This window comes from Xenopus tropicalis, chromosome 2 (assembly GCF_000004195.4).
Source record: "Xenopus tropicalis strain Nigerian chromosome 2, UCB_Xtro_10.0, whole genome shotgun sequence".
Classification (NCBI taxonomy): domain Eukaryota; kingdom Metazoa; phylum Chordata; class Amphibia; order Anura; family Pipidae; genus Xenopus; species Xenopus tropicalis.
Window position 1 is genome coordinate 48391975 of NC_030678.2, and position 14197 is coordinate 48406171.

The 14197-nt window shown below is 37.5% G+C and overlaps 1 protein-coding gene across 5 annotated transcripts in view; it reads left to right on the plus strand.

The window, feature by feature from the left end:
- rap1gap2 (RAP1 GTPase activating protein 2) overlaps positions 1-14197 on the plus strand; it is a 296773-nt gene that overhangs the window by 225229 nt on the left and 57347 nt on the right. For all 5 annotated transcript variants that reach the window (XM_031896768.1, XM_031896766.1, XM_018091492.2 and 2 more), the window contains 2 exons: positions 10832-10867; positions 13434-13478. In XM_031896768.1, the coding sequence (XP_031752628.1) occupies positions 10832-10867; positions 13434-13478 (81 nt within the window). The remainder of the gene's footprint in view (positions 1-10831; positions 10868-13433; positions 13479-14197) is intronic.

Genomic DNA, 14197 nt, shown 5'->3' on the forward strand with positions numbered 1-14197 from the left:
AAGCCTTACTAGTCCCGCCCATCTGTGCCACTTCCTGCTGGCTGAATTCTCTGGATGTGCAAGGGAGAATGCGGCCCTCAGTACACAGCACTGTAGGATAGGAACCAATCAGCAGCTAGGCTGACCTGATAGGGAACTGAAGCCTGTCTGTGCTTGTGTGAGCGCAGGGCTGTGATTGGCTCTCCCCCTCCTACTGTGCTTCTGGCAGGGACTGTTAGGACACGCCCACTCTTCATTTCACACACGGACAGAGAACTGATAGGATCTTTAGAAAGCTCCAATAAAGGGGCCATTTTTACAGATGCACATCTAATGTTTAGCCCAAAGTGAAACCAGCACCATATATTATTCATAATTGCCTACAAAATTAGGGTTTTCCCCATTTATGTAATATGTCTCCTTTAATGCAACTCTCTGGTAGTAGCCCAAGTTATGTTGTGGGGCAGCTTTGAGCTACTACGCAACACAATGTATGTAACTTCTGACGTTTTGTCACCCACGCTGGAGGAGATTAAGCAGGGCAATAAAACATCCGCCTGCCATTACCATTAGCAGACTCAAAAAATATTTTTGAAACAGGGAGTAGAACTTGAATATTCATAACAATGGCTGTATGGTGAAACCAGACTATTGAAACTTTGTTTCAATATGTTTTGGTGGGGAATTCAGCAGATACAGTATGTACCAGTATCTACTACTAAAAGCAAAGTGACCTTATGTCTGTGTCTTATTAGCTAACTGTAATTCAGATTACTATATACATTGCTTGTTGATGTCACATTGCCATGCAGATCCTTCACAAACCATAATTGCTTGAGTTTTTGATTTGGTTCTTATTCTGTAAGCTCCCAGGCTGCCAGTATTTTTCCCCGTCTAAATAAAACATAAAACATATTTCCCTGGTGTGCTTTGTTTCCCAAAATTTATCATTGAGAAGAGTTAACCTTGTGTAGAATTCATTTACAAGGGATCTTAAAGACTTGTTAACCAAACTTGCCATGAAAATAAAGGAAATCAGGCCATACATTTCCCAGAATGTATTCCTCCGTTAATTTAATACGTGATTGTAAACACCTTAGAATATATTTAACATAAGGTATATTATACAATAGATTAAAATACTTTCAGTATTTACAGTAACGGTTTTATCAGATTCAGGATTCCAGAGTGTCAGTATTTGGGATAAGACAGGCAGGAGAAGGCTTAAAAGTGGGACATAATTGACCTTAACACCCTACCCCTACAAGGAAAAACATTGTCATCCCACCATAGATCACAGTACATATAAAAATCATTCCGACTATTATAAAAATACAGTTATTGTTGCTATCAAGGCTGAAATCAATACAACAGATGGAGCCACAGTAAATTATTCATTCGGCGCACACAGCTACAATTGTCTTCTTACTGAAATGAATGCTTTGCTGTGTGCATTGTCTGACCCAGAGAACAAATTATGGAGGCTTCATCATTTTTCACCTTTAATAAGATCTTGTAGCAATAAGCTATTGAACAAAAAGTATAATTTTTCCAAAAAAATCATTATAACAAAAGACTTTGGTTAGATGAGTTTTCACATGGGGGCTGTAACAGTGTTCTGATTTAACCAATCATATTCTCTTTCATGTATTAATACAATTTGCCTTCACCTAACATCAGCTAAAGTGATACGGTTAGCCCACCTGTCAACAGATCAGTGTCATGGTAGCGTTTGTTATCATCACAATAGTATACTGTATATCATGCTTTGTGCCATCTTTTATTTTACATATTTGGTGTGTTCATTTTACTTCTGTATTGCCTTAGTAAACATGTAGGGAGGTTTAAGGGGAACTCTGGCTTCTGAACCAAAATTGAAAAAAAAACAGTTCTTCTCTTTCTGCATGATTTGAAATCCTGGACAGGGGAATAGTGATGGGCGAAAAGTTTCGCCAGGCATGGATTCGCGGCGAATTTCCGCGTTTCGCCATTGGCGGATTGTTTCGCGAAACGGATGAAAAATTTCGCCGCGAAAAAATTCGCCGCACGTCCAAAAATTGTCAAAAGAATAGTCGCGGGCGACAAAATAATAGCCGCGGGCGACGAAACAATAGCGCGCGGCACGAAACAAGAGCCGCGCGACGAGAAAACATTGATGTTATCAATTATCACAACTTCTCCACAGCTTACAGACAGCATGCAGGAACTACATAACCCACAATGCATTGCACTGTGTTGATACTTTCCTTATTGACATCGCATATGCAGGGAATTGTGGGATTTGGAGGATGCAGACTGAAGGCAGGCTGAGGATAGTCAACTCTGTTACATTTTTTTTTTTGAATCACAAAGTAGTCAGCCAGATCAGCAGGAGAACAGGGGGCCAGGATTAGGTAACTGTTCCAAACCATATTATTACATTAAAATTCATGAAATGGCTGCATATTTTCTAATTGATGTATATTGCAAAGTTGCTTGGAATAGGTTTTCTTTTCAAAATGTTTAAGTTGTGTTTGGTTAAGTATTCCCTTTAAATGAAGTTGCTATTATAATACTAAAATTGTATGTAGGCAATTACATAATATTATGTTGGCTGCGAATGTCGTAAACAACTGGAACTGGAAAATATTCACAAAATCTGGAAGCTAAATATATACACTAATAATGAAACACATATCTAGGCCCCATCATCTATAGATGTGGTAAAGCCATGTTTCACATCTGGCTTTTCCTTACTAGTTCCTTCTGAGTGTTGTGGTAGGTGACTATAATACATGTTCCCTTTCCCCACATGCAGGAAGTGAATAGGGCTTGTGCTTAACAAACTTTTTGCCTATTGTTATTAAAAAAAATATCTATGGTTTCTGATATTTCTGACACTAAACAAAAATATGAAGCCTATTTCACCTATCACTTCCTGTCCCTTCCTGTCCCTTCCTGATCCCAAAGAACTTCAAAGGAGCTGATAAAACTATTAGCTAGTCCACTGAGAAGCCCTTCATAAAGTGCTGAGGTAAATAGGGAGATCTGAACAAATTTCCCTGTTTATAAAGGAAGGGGAGGGGATAATGTCAGTGAAAAGAGTCCCACTTTCAAATTAGGGCTTTAATAATAATTATTAATAATTAATAATGGCAAAAATTGAGGAAAATATGGATCTTTTTTACATGAAACTAACAAGCAGGATATAATTTCCTATTTATTATTTTAAGGTATTTAAGATGTATACTGTCCCTTTAAACAGATCTGGAGAAGTATTTTTCTCTGGCATGCTACGTCTCTTTGAGAACCAATCCATTTGTATTTTATCGAGCTGAGTCCTTGAGTTTGCGAACAAACACGATAAGAGTCAAACTCATAAGCAAATATATTAATCAGACTGAGACACATACATGTAAATCTTTATCCATGCATTGTACCTGAGTGTGCATGAATGCAGACACTTTTATATTTTTAAATCAAAATTACAGAGTTTTTAAAGTCTGTAAATTATATCTATGGATCTCTGCACTTAAGGGGAAGTAAACCATGAGTGATGTACAGACATGCTGAATTGGCTAATAAGACTAATAACTAAATAGTTTTAGACATCTTGTGCTGTGTTTGTACAATTGCCTAATGTCTTATTTGAGCTCAGGAAAATATTTATAAGGTTTCACCTACCTCCTGAAAGCCAGACATACTCATGGCTATAGATCCATTGTGCTTGAACTGCTGATGGGAAGGATTGGGAGAGATACTTGCCTAATTACATTTGTTAATGAGTAAAATGCAAAGTTCTTGCACACTGGCCAGAAATGAACCAGAGATGGAGTGCTACAATCCTCAGACAGGTATACCGCTATCCTAATGTACAATTATAAGAGTTTAGAATTGAGGAGAGCACTCATTAAGCAGGCTACTATAAAGCAGTCTACAATAAAGCTTAATCACAGCAGACATTCTGCTTAATGAGTGCACTCCTCGATTCTAAACTCTTATAATTACATTTATTAATGATACTTAGCGCAATCTGTGTTGGATAATCACCCACTGGAGAAAAGCCCCAAACCTCTAGCCTGCTTGTATCTGCTGAGAATTAAACTGCATCCATTTGTTGTATTCAAACTAGAACAATCCAACATCAGGCGTTCATGGTGAATGCTACTGCACGCTTGCTCCCATTTAATTGCTTTCAATGTAAGGGGGGAATTTACTAAAATTTTTTTGGTTTTATAGCTTTTTTAAACCATGACTTGACTATAAATGAATGTCAATCATTTATCAAAAGATCTCACAAAAATGAGCTCTGAATACCCCCTATTAATATATTATACATACATAATTTGTGCTTGCTTTTGCCCATCTCTACTGTTGGTTGTGAATACTTTGCTGTGCAGGTGCTGCATGTTCCAATGCAAGAGAGCCCTGTACCTAATACATAATAAATAAATAAATAGATAAATAGAAAGTGCGTAAGTACATGCCCATGTTCCGCCCTTTTCTGCCCTTGGTGTTGCAGGAACATTTTGCTTGTAAGTAAAAAGTGATTGGAGTGATTTTTGTAGTGCATTTCTTTAGTAACAATACTTGTATAGGAAAACCCTATGGTGATTGGATCTTATGGTATAGCTAATGTGGTAACATCCAGAAATCCAGTTCGTTGTGAGTAAATTCAATTGGAATAATCCTGTCACCTTTATAGCTTTTTGTTCTGTTGTAAGATTAATGAAAATGTATGAAGTGCAAGCTAAATATCTATTAAGAAGCAAAAATTCTGGTTATTTGGTACATGATACAAAATTTCCTCAGACTGATGACATTTGTAAGATCCATTCACCCTGAGGTGCATATTGGTGCAGATTATCTGTAAGTTGCAGTGTGCCGGAGGCCACGTGGTTAAGCACTTCAGGGTCACTCGCTGAAGGGCAGTGGTAAAAGCTGGCAACGTGTAAAGCTGTCACTGAGATAAATATCCAGGATGCCAGGTCCTGCTTTCTAAAAGACATTCAGTTAGTAAGAAGTCTGATGCTATTAGCAACAAGCCTGTTATATTTTTTATTTATTGTATATAGTGTTGTATCCTGTTTAAGGATTGTTTTCATTTTTCAATAAAGTCTGTGAGGGTTGGATTTAAAATGAGGATGCTGCAGCTTTGAAGGTACCATGGCTGGTAGATTGTACTGCATTTGCAAGAGGATCACAGCCTGGTAGGGGGTAGGAAGAGATTCTTACTCTAGGGCACAGGGGTGGATTAATGCATAGCTATAGCTAGGCTACAGCCTAGGGACCCAGGGCAACCAGGGGACGCTTGTACTCTCTCCGAATCTATTCAACAACAATAAGCTACACTTAATAATGCACCTGTGACCTGCCCGGGAGAAGGCAACATAGGCAAGGAAGGAGTGTATGTGCCACTGTGCCCAAACGTGCAGATCATTATCCAGGCATGTGATGCATGTACACCCAAGCTTTTTATGGTTGGGTGCGGCGTGCACCAGTGACATCACAGTGACACCTAAGATCCCTGCCTACCACCTTCCCTTATCCCAGTCAGATCACAGGTGCATTATTAAGTGTGACTTATTGTTGTTGAAACTATTTAAAGATGGGCGCCTGATCACACACATGCTCCTTCCTTGCCTGTGGATGCCTTTAAGAGGGGCCTGGATGATTTCTTGAACAAACATAATATGCAAGGCTATTGTGATACTAAAATCTACAGTCAGTATTGATGTTGGTACATGGTTTATGTATGTGAGTGTATACATGGGTCCAGTTGAGTCTATGTGTGCGCACTGGGGTTTGCTTGGAAAAGTTGAACTTGATGGACTTTGGTCTGTGTTCACTATAGTTAACTATGTTACTATGCATCTGGTATGTTTGCATTATCCTATGCTACTGAACTGGCACTGTTGTTATTTTATAAAACTAAAATTATATAATTCTAATCTAAATGTGTTTTTCTATAAGCTTTTCTGCCCTAAACGACATAATGAAAAGCTTTCCAGCTATTTTAAGGTGATTTTTTTTAGCACAAAAATTACTAAATTGAAACAAACCACAGTTCTATGACTAAAAGCTGATTAGTTCATAAGTCAAATATTTTGGCACAATAGGATTGTCAAATGCTAGAATGTATTGTATGTTATTCCTGTTCCTACCAAAGTCCTCTTTTCAAAAGTAATAAAATCAGTGTGTGACTTTTTCTTAAATTTGTTCCTCCTTTAATATAAGAATTAGAAAAGGCTTGTAGCTGGCTGAGCAATAGGAAATATGTGCTGGGTTGCTCTCACTGAACGGCTGTGTTTCGTTTTCTTGGTTGGGTAACAACCTTGTATTTTGTACTTTCTATTTTAGGAATTCTATTTTCTATTTCATGCACAGTCTAGCCTGTCCCTAATATTATAGGTCTCCGGTGTCTTGTTACTATGTATGGCGCTGAAAACTCTGACCTTGATGGAAACCAGAAAGGTTAAGTAAATAGGAACATATTAATGTAAAAATATGAATCCAGCAAATAGTTCAGTGAAGCTGGAAATATGCCAGGGTTTCTTAAAAGTCTTAAATTAAATCCCACATAAAATACATGCAGGGTTATCCCTGGAAACACACAGCAACAAATTCAGTATTTAGTACAGATGCAATGGATCCAGGATTCAGTTTGGGATTTAGCTGAATCTGAGCCCTTTTCAGCAGAATTTGGATTGAGCCATATCCAAGTGCTGAACTAAACCAGAACCCTAAAAGTTACGTGAATTTCAATCACACAATGCGAAATTGCAATTTTTAACACTGTGCTTGTGTTTTTTCCCTCCATTCCAGATACTAGTTTGTATGTGCAATTTAGGGTTTGGATCTGGTTCAGGATTTGCCCAAATCCTGTGTGTCACTCAGATACCAAAAATAAAGATTTGGTGCATCCCTAATATTTAGTTTCATGCTTTTCACTATACTTAGATTGTAAGCTCTACGGGCAAGGACCTCCTTCCTACTGTCTACATCTGTATTTAGAGTTATTTATTGTATTTATTATGACACTTGTCCTCCCTGTGTGTATTTGTGTATAATGTAAGATTGTAAAGCACTGCAGGGCAGGTGTAAATATATAAATAAGGGATGGCAGGAAAGGAAAATAGGAAAGCACTATCACTCTTCAATAAGGTACAAGTATTAAACAAGTAAGAAATAACTACTAAAAATGCTATATTTACTTACTTCAAGTGAAGCTTTTTCTTCATGAATGAGCAAATTAGGTAGGGTGAAAGATTGAGTCTAAGCCACATTTTTTACAGCACTGGAGACTTCACCGTTAGTAACAGGAATTAAGGAGATGTTTAATGATCTGTATGCCTAGGCTGTGAATAGGACCAAGCCTCTGACAGCTGTGTGTCTCTTTTTTTCTTTTTTTTATTATCTCAGTTTCTCAAAGAACTTGCAGTACAAATAGGAAGCTGAAATGAGTGGTGTACAGTGCAGGCATAATAGCACAGACCCTCATTCACAAGTCTTAAAGGGACAGTAACACCAAAAAATTAAAGTGTATAAAAGTAATTACTATATAATGTAATGCTGCCCTGCACTGGTACAACTGGTGTGTTTTCCTTAGAAAGACTACTATAGTTTATATAATAAAGCTTCTGTGTAGCCACGGGGGCAGCCATTTACAGGAGAAAAGGCACAGGCACATAGCAGATAACAGATAAAACCCCATTATATTCTACAAAGCTTATCTGTTATCTGCTATGTGCCTGTGCCTTTTCTCCTTTTTCCCAGCTTCAATGGCTGCCCCTGTGTTAACACAGCAGCTCATTTATATAAACTATAGTAGCGTTTCTGTTGCAAACTTACCAGTTTTACCAGCGCAGGGCAACTGTACATTATATTTTAATTACTTTAAAACACTTCCATTTTTTGGTGTTACTGTTCCTTTAACTAAACACATGGCTTTCTGGAATTGTCTTTTTATCTCGTCTGTTATGCATAAGATTTAGCTCGGTTATAGAAATGGAAACATCTGATATTCTGCTACTCATAATGTAGTACAGCTATATGTTGAGTATGTTGAGAATATATAGCTTTTTACCTTTTTTTTTTTTTTTTTGGTTCGATACAACATACACAGGCAAAAAGTAAGAGGGAAATCTCAAGCAACTCTTTGTGGTAGGGGAGTGCAATTTTTGGATTAAAACCTAATATTCATTGCATGCAACTGGTGCCACACACTATTTAGGAGGCTCTAGCAAGGACCCTGCAAAACTGGAGGCAAACACTGTATTGTGAGTAATATATTTGCAATTTGTATTTGCACTCTGCACTTCCCACTGGGTTTCTAAATAAGCCCTAAGGGTATTTGCTTCTATTCTAGAAAATGAAGTCCAGTTTTGAAAAGGTTGGCAAATCATGACCAAGTTGCAGCACTTGTGTTTTTTACTGCATTTGTTTGTGAAGGTCATCAATAATAGCATTAGTGTCCCTGGACTCAAGTCACTTGCACATGTAGACACAACCCACTATAGGACTAAACCCACTTTTGCATCCAGTTTAGTAGCAGTTGCACTTACATTTGTAAAAGAGCCCTCTGGTTTTATATGCTGGTAGATTTTTTTTCCAGTAAACGAACTGAAAAATGGAAAAATGAAACAATTGACCTATGCACACGTGAACGCACTTAGTTGCATCCGGTACCAACGTGCAGAAAACATATCACCCTGTGCTGCGGTTCACTGAATGCAACCAAACCCATTACAGACCTCAGATCACAGGGAATGTTTAAAGCAGCCTTTGTCTGCAGCATGTACATTTATTTCATGCTGTTGGTAGCTCCTGGAACCTAGGTACAAGTGTTGCCGTCACTCTGCTGATGGCAGTGTTCCATTACCTTCAGTCAGGACCATTTCTGTGTAGACTGTTCCAGGGTATGTAACAGCACTGTATCCTCCTGTGCTGTTTCCCATGAGTCACTTGCATGCAACTGCTCCCTACAAATCCCCTCTACTTTCTATGATGCAATACTATACACTACACTAGCCAGAGAGAATGGGCAAAGCATATTTACGTTTATAAGTTTGTTAAATGTCAGTGTCGGCTCAGTGGTATATTTTCAGCTTTATCCGTTTATTTATACATCAGTTAATGTTGCATTATATTATTACATTTGATTTGGCCTCTTTTGCGCATTACCGGGTTTTATTTCAGTGTAACACTTGATTGCTTTGGTATTACATTCATTTTTTCTTCTGTAATTATATACCATTCCCATCATGGTTACACAAATATTTTTTCCAGTTTAATGCTTTGTCCCTCAAAGCCAAAGGGATGTATGTAATCACTGAGCAAAAAGCCATTATGTCTCCTGAAAGAGAAATGTCATACTGTCGCTACATAGACACATATGTTTTCACATTGGCTATCACTTTTTGTCTCCATCTTTATCCTTTCCATCTTACACCCACATCCCAGCATCTAACATCTGGTCGCTTTGTGTTTGTGCAAATACAGTGTATTGAGAGGGAAAAAGACAGTGGGCTTTGTTTAAGTATATGGTAATGTGGAGAGTTTGCATGGATCTTCTAGCAGGTTTTAGATTGTATAAATATATTAGTACACAAGCCACTTGTGCATACTGTAGGTGATAGCCCATTTACCAATTGAAGATTTTTAATTATATATAGATATATAGGATTTGGTCTTTTTGTAGGGAGGCTGAGCTGTATGCACAAGATACATAATGTTACATATAATGCGGTGTCAGGCTTTTGATCTCCTTTAAATGTAATTACCAAGCAACATTGCGTTAACTTTTGTAAGTTTGCTTTCTATAGAACAAACCAAATTTGTGGTGCAGACTTTGCTTAGGAAACAATGGAGTCCATGTTTAGCCACAACCAGTCTGCACTTTGGACTTATAAGTGCTGCATAGGCCATTGTTCTGCATGTTGACACATTAAATAAAGGAGCCTGCAGAGGTTAATTCTGAATAAAATAATAGGTGGAGGGATCTTTTTCCTGTGATGTGAAGGTTAATTCCACGTTTCTTCTGCTGTGTGGTTGTGTGCACCTATCTGTGCTGTGCAAATATTTATTCTAGATAGGCTATATGACACTCTAGGTTGATGGTGGATTTTACAATAATCCTGCATTATATATCATTTGTGTTGTCTGCATTCTTCTGTATGCACTTGGACATCTTGTTTTCTGTCAATATCCTCTAAACACAGGCTGTATACTGTCTGCCTCTTTATGTACTCTTATCTAGTTCTGATAACAATGTAGTTGAAATGAAAAATATTCCTTAAGTAGTCACTGGCTGGCTATGTGCATTTTATGTGAAAACCATTCTTCTCTACTTACTATTGTTTTCCAAAGGAACATTTATTTCTGGAGGAAAATTATGGGAGGGGGCTGGCACTGTCTCATTTATATTGTCTTTGCCCTGCTCATTTCAGGTGATGCAACATACCATGGGAATAAAAATGTGCCAATGTATTTATTTAATATGTAACACTCAAAGTAACCCTGCTGCAAAACTTTATTAACATATTTAACAACCTCATTTAAGTCTCTACTGACTTGCAGACACTTTGTATGGTAATATCTATTCCTTTTTACCAAAGGGACTCTCTTGAAATGTTTTCTTCCCTACATCTGTTCTCAGCTTCTGTTTTATACTCCCAAATGTATAATGTGCAACCTTTTTTTGATTGTTCTGCATGAAATCATACTTCTTTTGTATTTACTTTATTAAAAAGTTAATTATGATAGGCCACGGACAGATTATACTTTGGCAGACCAATGTATAGTCACTTTAGGTTGAGAATAGCCATCATTGGCCCTAATATTTACACTAATCTTTCTTTTATTGTCTTACCAGTCGGCTGAGTTCTTTGAGATGCTCGAAAAGATGCAGGTAAGCAAAAAGAAAATCTGCAGTCATTACAGCCTTGCTGCTACTGTAGTAGTAGTCTTGGGGTCATATTTATTATAGTGTGCAAGCCAACATCACCATTGATTTTGCCCATAGAAACCAATCAGTAATTAGACGTGAACATTCACCTACAAGTTTGAAAACAAAAACAAAGATCTGATTGGTTGCTTTGGGCAACATCACCAGTGATGTTGGCTTACACACTATAATAAATATGGCCCTTAGTTTCACTTGCACTGAAAGTAGTTCCATGCCCTGTGTTTATATCAGTCCTAAAATTTATAATCCCATTACTATCTTACTGTACAATGCTGACGGCAGTTCCAGTCTGTGTGCAGGCTCTTTGGTTTCAGCCTCCCTGTACTGATGACAGTTACAGCTTTGGTACCCAAGTTAAATTTCCACATATCTCACATCAGGACCAGTTCTAAACTAGGTGCTCTTTCGAGCGTAGTCCCATCCTTCTTGCAAAAACTGTGATAGATTTTACAACCCATAGCAAAAAAGAAAAAGTTGTGCTCACCACTAAATTGTAAACCTCTAGGCTGGGATGCAGTGAGGGTGTGACCACAACATTTATACAGACAAAGAGAGATCTTCTGCACTTACCCATAGTCAAAAGTGTCCTTAGCATGCTGACTATGGGTGAGATTTTATATCTGTGCTAGTAATGTACAACTTCTTTTAGCCATTGTGTGCATTTATTTTATACATGTTCAACACTATTCATATTTGCCATAGACTACTACAGGTAGTCACTTTAAACTGGGTACCCTAAGGTGACCCCTCAAAGACAAGTTGGATTCTGACACATTTCCTCTGCTCCCAATAAATATGGACAACAGTGGTTCTTAAAAAAAAGAAAATTGGTTTATTGCTGGGGACTTGATGTTACACACTCAGGGTACAAAGTTTATAGTTTATGCAAATGACACAGATACAACATAGTAACTACTGTCATCCGTAGTATTCATACAGGTATGGCAGCTGTGTCATTTAATGTTCCCCAAGGTACTTTTACCTAAACTTGCCCACTGTAGCCACTCCACTGGTGAACATGCTTGTGGTACTAACCCTTCTGCACTACTTTACGGAACCTATGACTGCTCTACTAATTACATAATCTATTTCTCAATACTAGAGTGAGTCACATGATATAGTTGGCCCTAGTAGTGCCTAGTACTCATTAATGGTTTTTTTCTTTCCTGACTTCCCACTGAGGTTTACCTGATAAACCAGGATCATTTTTTTCTTCACTGAGGTTTTACTTGCTTCAACCTCCTAGCACCAACTGCTATTTGTATTATGTTCACTGCATAATAAACACATTAGGTTTTTTTCCAATACTGCATTTGGCATCATTTGTTTATTTATCATGTTCTCTCTTCATTGAGTGGAGTCAAAGCAGACCTGACATTGCTGCTCCCTTAGTGTTTATAACCTGCTGGAACCTATCTGACATCCCTGGGCCAACAGACAGTTCCCACCTCCTGTAAAAGGCATGCCTACATCTGCATTAGCTCCCACCCATACCTCTGTAGACCCAGCCCAAACAATGTCTATAAGCCTGAAGGGAAATGGATAAGTGGATTACTAAGACATTAAGCCTTTAAATGGTTAAGTGAGTTGTGGATCGCTGTTAGTCAGACCTGACTCAAACAATCTGCCTGGCTCTGGAACTGTTCAGGTGTTATGGAAGCACTCATATGCATAATAAAGCATAAAATAAATATATACAGATGCCAATAGTAATACTAAATTGAAAATTCTTTTTTAAGAAATTGCATTTAATAAGTTATAAACATGAATATAGTAAAACAATATTTACATAATATTCCATAAAATAACTACAAATAATAGGCCCCATATAAGACAGTATTCATTTTTCTTACCATGGTTTTCAAGCATAGCACTATAACTCATCCTGTGCCTGCTGTTATTATTGTACATCCCACTAAGTACTGAAATAGCTGGAGACACAAGATCACCATAAAACAGGCTGAAAAGCAGAAAATTAATTCAAGAATAATTAAGCCCTGACAAACTATAAATTCATGTACACAGACCACTGATCCCAGAGTTGCAGTTTTGCATGTCTTTTATTATACTGTAGATATTAAATGCCAGGCTGTCAGCACAGCACAATACAGAGGGGCACACTACACAGAGTAAGACAGGCCCAGATTGGCAACCTGTAGATTCTGGCAAATGCCAGAAAGGCTTCTGTAAGATGCCATAGACAGTCACTATTTATTGGGTCTATGGGGGCTGTTTGGGCCTCTGTGTACTTGAAAAGCCAGGGTCTATTTTGAACCTCAGTCTCATGGAGGAAGAAGTCAGGAGAATTAACTTTAGAGCATATCATACTGTATGCTCTACATATTAACACATTCTAAACAAATATTATTAGTAAATACCTTGGCTCCCATGCTCCTTATTTAGTTAAGACATAATCAGTAGCCCACTGTCCTGTCCATTCACATAATAGCCTGTCAAACATTACTGTTCATTTTTGTGTTAGTATACATTTAATATTTTGTTTTATTAGGTTCCAAAACTGGAAGAGCAGAAAAGTGGAAGCCAGAAAAATAAGGTTGGTTTGGCAATTTATTTAAGTAGAATAACTTATATTGCACTTGTATGAAATATCAAATTCACATATATTAGCTAATAGGGATTCAAGTTTTAAGCATCTCTGCCTGTCAGTGGAAAGAGTTTAACTTGGCCATATATCAACTTTGTTATAACTTTGCATAATTAATTGTCACTAGATTTCTAAAATCTTTTTGTCAAGTAGAAATCCAGTGGGGATAGTCAAAGTTACTGTGTCAGTTAAATTAGCATGTGTCCTAGTTTATTTCCAGGGGGCTAATATTCGTTTTTTCGTGACTTGAAAATGAAATAGCGTTGGGTTTTCTTTTTTAAGTTATTAGCATACCGGTCAGAGTTCAGAAGAATTTTCTATTGTTATAAAAAAAACACATGAAAAAATGTTATAAACATGTACGTAAGAATATAGGGCATTAGATTGCTATAGATGCAAGTTAACTCTTGTAGCTAAAGGGTTATTGATCCTGCCAAGTCTTGTAGATATAATTCAGAATCCATGTAATCTTACTATTCCTGCCATAAAGCAAAACAAGTTTAATTTGCCTGAAACGTACAATAAGTTTCATAATGAGCTAGAGGTCTCACAGTCTTAGTAGAGACTAGCTCAGACTTCTCTTGATCTACTTTCTTGCAACCACCATTGGCGTCCATAGTGCTGAACTGGTAGAGGTCACTTGTTGGTAAAAGAAGGAGAGAGTTTAT